Source organism: Tupaia chinensis, unplaced genomic scaffold (assembly GCF_000334495.1).
Source record: "Tupaia chinensis unplaced genomic scaffold, TupChi_1.0 Scaffold000238_1, whole genome shotgun sequence".
Lineage (NCBI taxonomy): Eukaryota > Metazoa > Chordata > Mammalia > Scandentia > Tupaiidae > Tupaia > Tupaia belangeri.
The window spans coordinates 7362423-7364899 of record NW_006159716.1 but is presented as its reverse complement, the minus strand read 5'-3'; the positions used below and the strand labels follow the sequence as shown (position 1 = coordinate 7364899).

The window sequence follows — 2477 nt, the reverse complement described above, 5'->3', positions numbered from 1 at the left end:
CGCGGGTGCCCAGTGACAAGGCACTGCAGCACGAGGGTGTCCCCCTCCCGGATGGTGTAGACGCGCTCACTGATGTTGTCCTCTTTGACCACACATGCCTGGCCAGCGTGGACGATCTGGGCCTGGGCTGGAGCTGGTGGGAGAGGAATGAGGAGGTTCAGACAGAGGCACAAGGACAGAGGGGCCCTGAGACTCCCTCCTGAGTGTCCGGGGTGAGGGTCAGCCCGGAAGTCCCCAGGCCATCCCTCTGAGGCCTGACCCTCCTGAGCTCAGAAGGAACCCTGTCAGGTTGCCCAGGCCAGAGTAGAAGGGCCAGAGACTTGCAGAAGGGTTAGTTCCCCTGGTCCTTGCAGGAAATCTGTGCTTCGCAGTGAGCTGACGTGTGTGGGGGCTTCATATCCCGCACGGGTTGGTTATCCCTCATGAGTCTCACTGTCTTAGCAGCCCCTAGCCAGGGATGCTGGTGGTGCTTCGCTCGGCTCCATCTCCAGCTGCCACGGCTCCCCTTCTCCAGGGAATTGCCCTTGGCCAACAGGAGCTGCTTTGGCCAGAAATGCCCCCACCTTTTTTTTATTGCCAAAGGGCATGTGCACTCACCAGAGAGAACAAGAACCCTCCAGTGGGGTGTGGTCATGCCCCAGTTCCCTTTCCTCCATTCTGTTTCCAGTTAAGATTTTGGGTACTCATGCACTGGGGGCCAGGATTCAAACCAAGGTTGGCCACGTGGGATCTGGCTCCCTATACATAGTGCTTAACCACTGCGCTAAGGGGCCAGGGCTGGCCTGAAATGAGTATTTTTATGGAAGGAGGAAGTCAGGGAGGGAAAGAAATGCCTAGGAGGTAACTCTCTGAGAAAAGGGAAGAAGGGAAGAAGGGGAAGGGGAAGGGAAGGGGAAAAGAAAGACAGGGGAAGGGAGGGGAGTGGAGGGGAGAAATAGAATGTCTAGGTGGCTACCTCCTTCTCCAACACACACACACACACACACACACGGGCACTCAGGGTGGGGTGGCTGTGGTGTGATTCGATGCTCCAGAGCCCCCTAGGGACAAGCGGAAGTGAAACTTTCTGAACCACCTCCTCGCCCGGCTGCTTCCCTCGCTTCTTGGTCTCTCCTGAAAGCATGCTCTCCGCAAATCACTGGCCTAGCCTGTAATCTCCCCCACCCCAGCCGCCTCAGGCTCTGCTTCTTAGCGGGCCCAACACGCACACCCAAACCCAGGGGCCTCCGCCCTGCCACAGACTGTTCACGTCTTCCCGTGGCTCTCTGAGCCTGTGCAGGCTCCTTGCCCGACAGACAGCAGTTCGCACGGGAGCCTGGGGGTTCTCAAATACCTGGCTCCTTCCTGACCTCTCTCACAGTCGGGGGGGCTTGGATATGAGGGGCCCACTGGGGAAATGATGGGACTTGCCCCTCCCTCAGGGTCTAGCCCTCAATCCGCCAATGCTTGGACTCTGGGAAGGAGGAAAGCCTGCCAGCTTCACAGCTGAGTGGGGAGAGAGTGGAGGTGGGAGAGCTGACACAGGGCATGAGGTCCACAGAAGTAAAATGAAATCTGCACATAACTTGTGAAACTTCCTCCAGGAAGCACTCCATGATTGACCGGTACCCTTCTTCTCGATATAACCAGTTAAAATGTGCATCACTCCAGCAGTGCAACAGCAAAACATCAGGCCTGTGTGTCTTTCAAGTTTAGGATCTCCAAAAAAAAAAAAGAAAAAAAAAAAGTATAGATGGTTCCAGGAGGTTGTAGAAGAAATGCCACCAGCTGCTGGAGGAAGAACCACAGAAGACTGTGGAAGAGGCAGCTTTGACGCAGGCCTCCCAGGACAGGCCGTTCTGTGCTAGCGGGCAAGGCAGAGTCCCACTCTGCACATTACCTAGGGTGAAGACTGAGGGTCTTGGGCCTTTGTTTTCTCATCTCTCTCTCTCTCTCCCTTTTTTTTTTTTTGAGAGAGATTTCTGCTTGTGTGCTTTTGCGTGTACTTGTCAGAAAGACAGACTGGCCATGCTGCAGTCCCTTCTCTTACATTCTCCTCTGAGGATTTTGGGCCCACCCAGCCTAAGTTTCAAGCCACAGGGTTGGGTAATCATTTTTTTTTGGGATCTTGGGCACGCACGCACACGCGCCCGGTGTGAGTTTAAGCTGCTGGGTCCAGGACTCAAACCGCGGTCGGCTACATGGGAGTCCAGCGACATAGTCGTTACGCCAACTGCTGGTCCCTGTTTTCTAATCTCTAATGCAGAAAGAACTCACAACAGTGGATGTGATGAAAAACGCTTAGGATTATAATGTGTCCCACCAATGCTGACGGGACATACGCGAACTAATTACAGAGGAAGGGCCACAGAGGCAGCGTGGCAGCAGGCCAGGAAATTCACGGGGCAGCGACTGGGAGTGACACCGGCCATGTTTCTGCATGAGGGCTTCTACCAGCAGAAGCAGGTTCGGCAAACAGCGGCGGCTACCACCAAACC

At 55.1% G+C, this 2477-nt stretch overlaps 1 protein-coding gene across 1 annotated transcript in view; it reads right to left on the bottom strand.

Annotated features, from left to right (window-relative positions):
- Positions 1–1642, bottom strand: part of MDGA1 (MAM domain containing glycosylphosphatidylinositol anchor 1) — a 32912-nt gene extending 31270 nt beyond the window's left edge. The window contains 2 exon segments of the mRNA XM_027771886.1: positions 23–133; positions 1609–1642. Of these exon segments, the coding sequence (XP_027627687.1) occupies positions 23–133; positions 1609–1642 (145 nt within the window).
- Between the last annotated feature and the right edge of the window lie 835 nt (positions 1643–2477).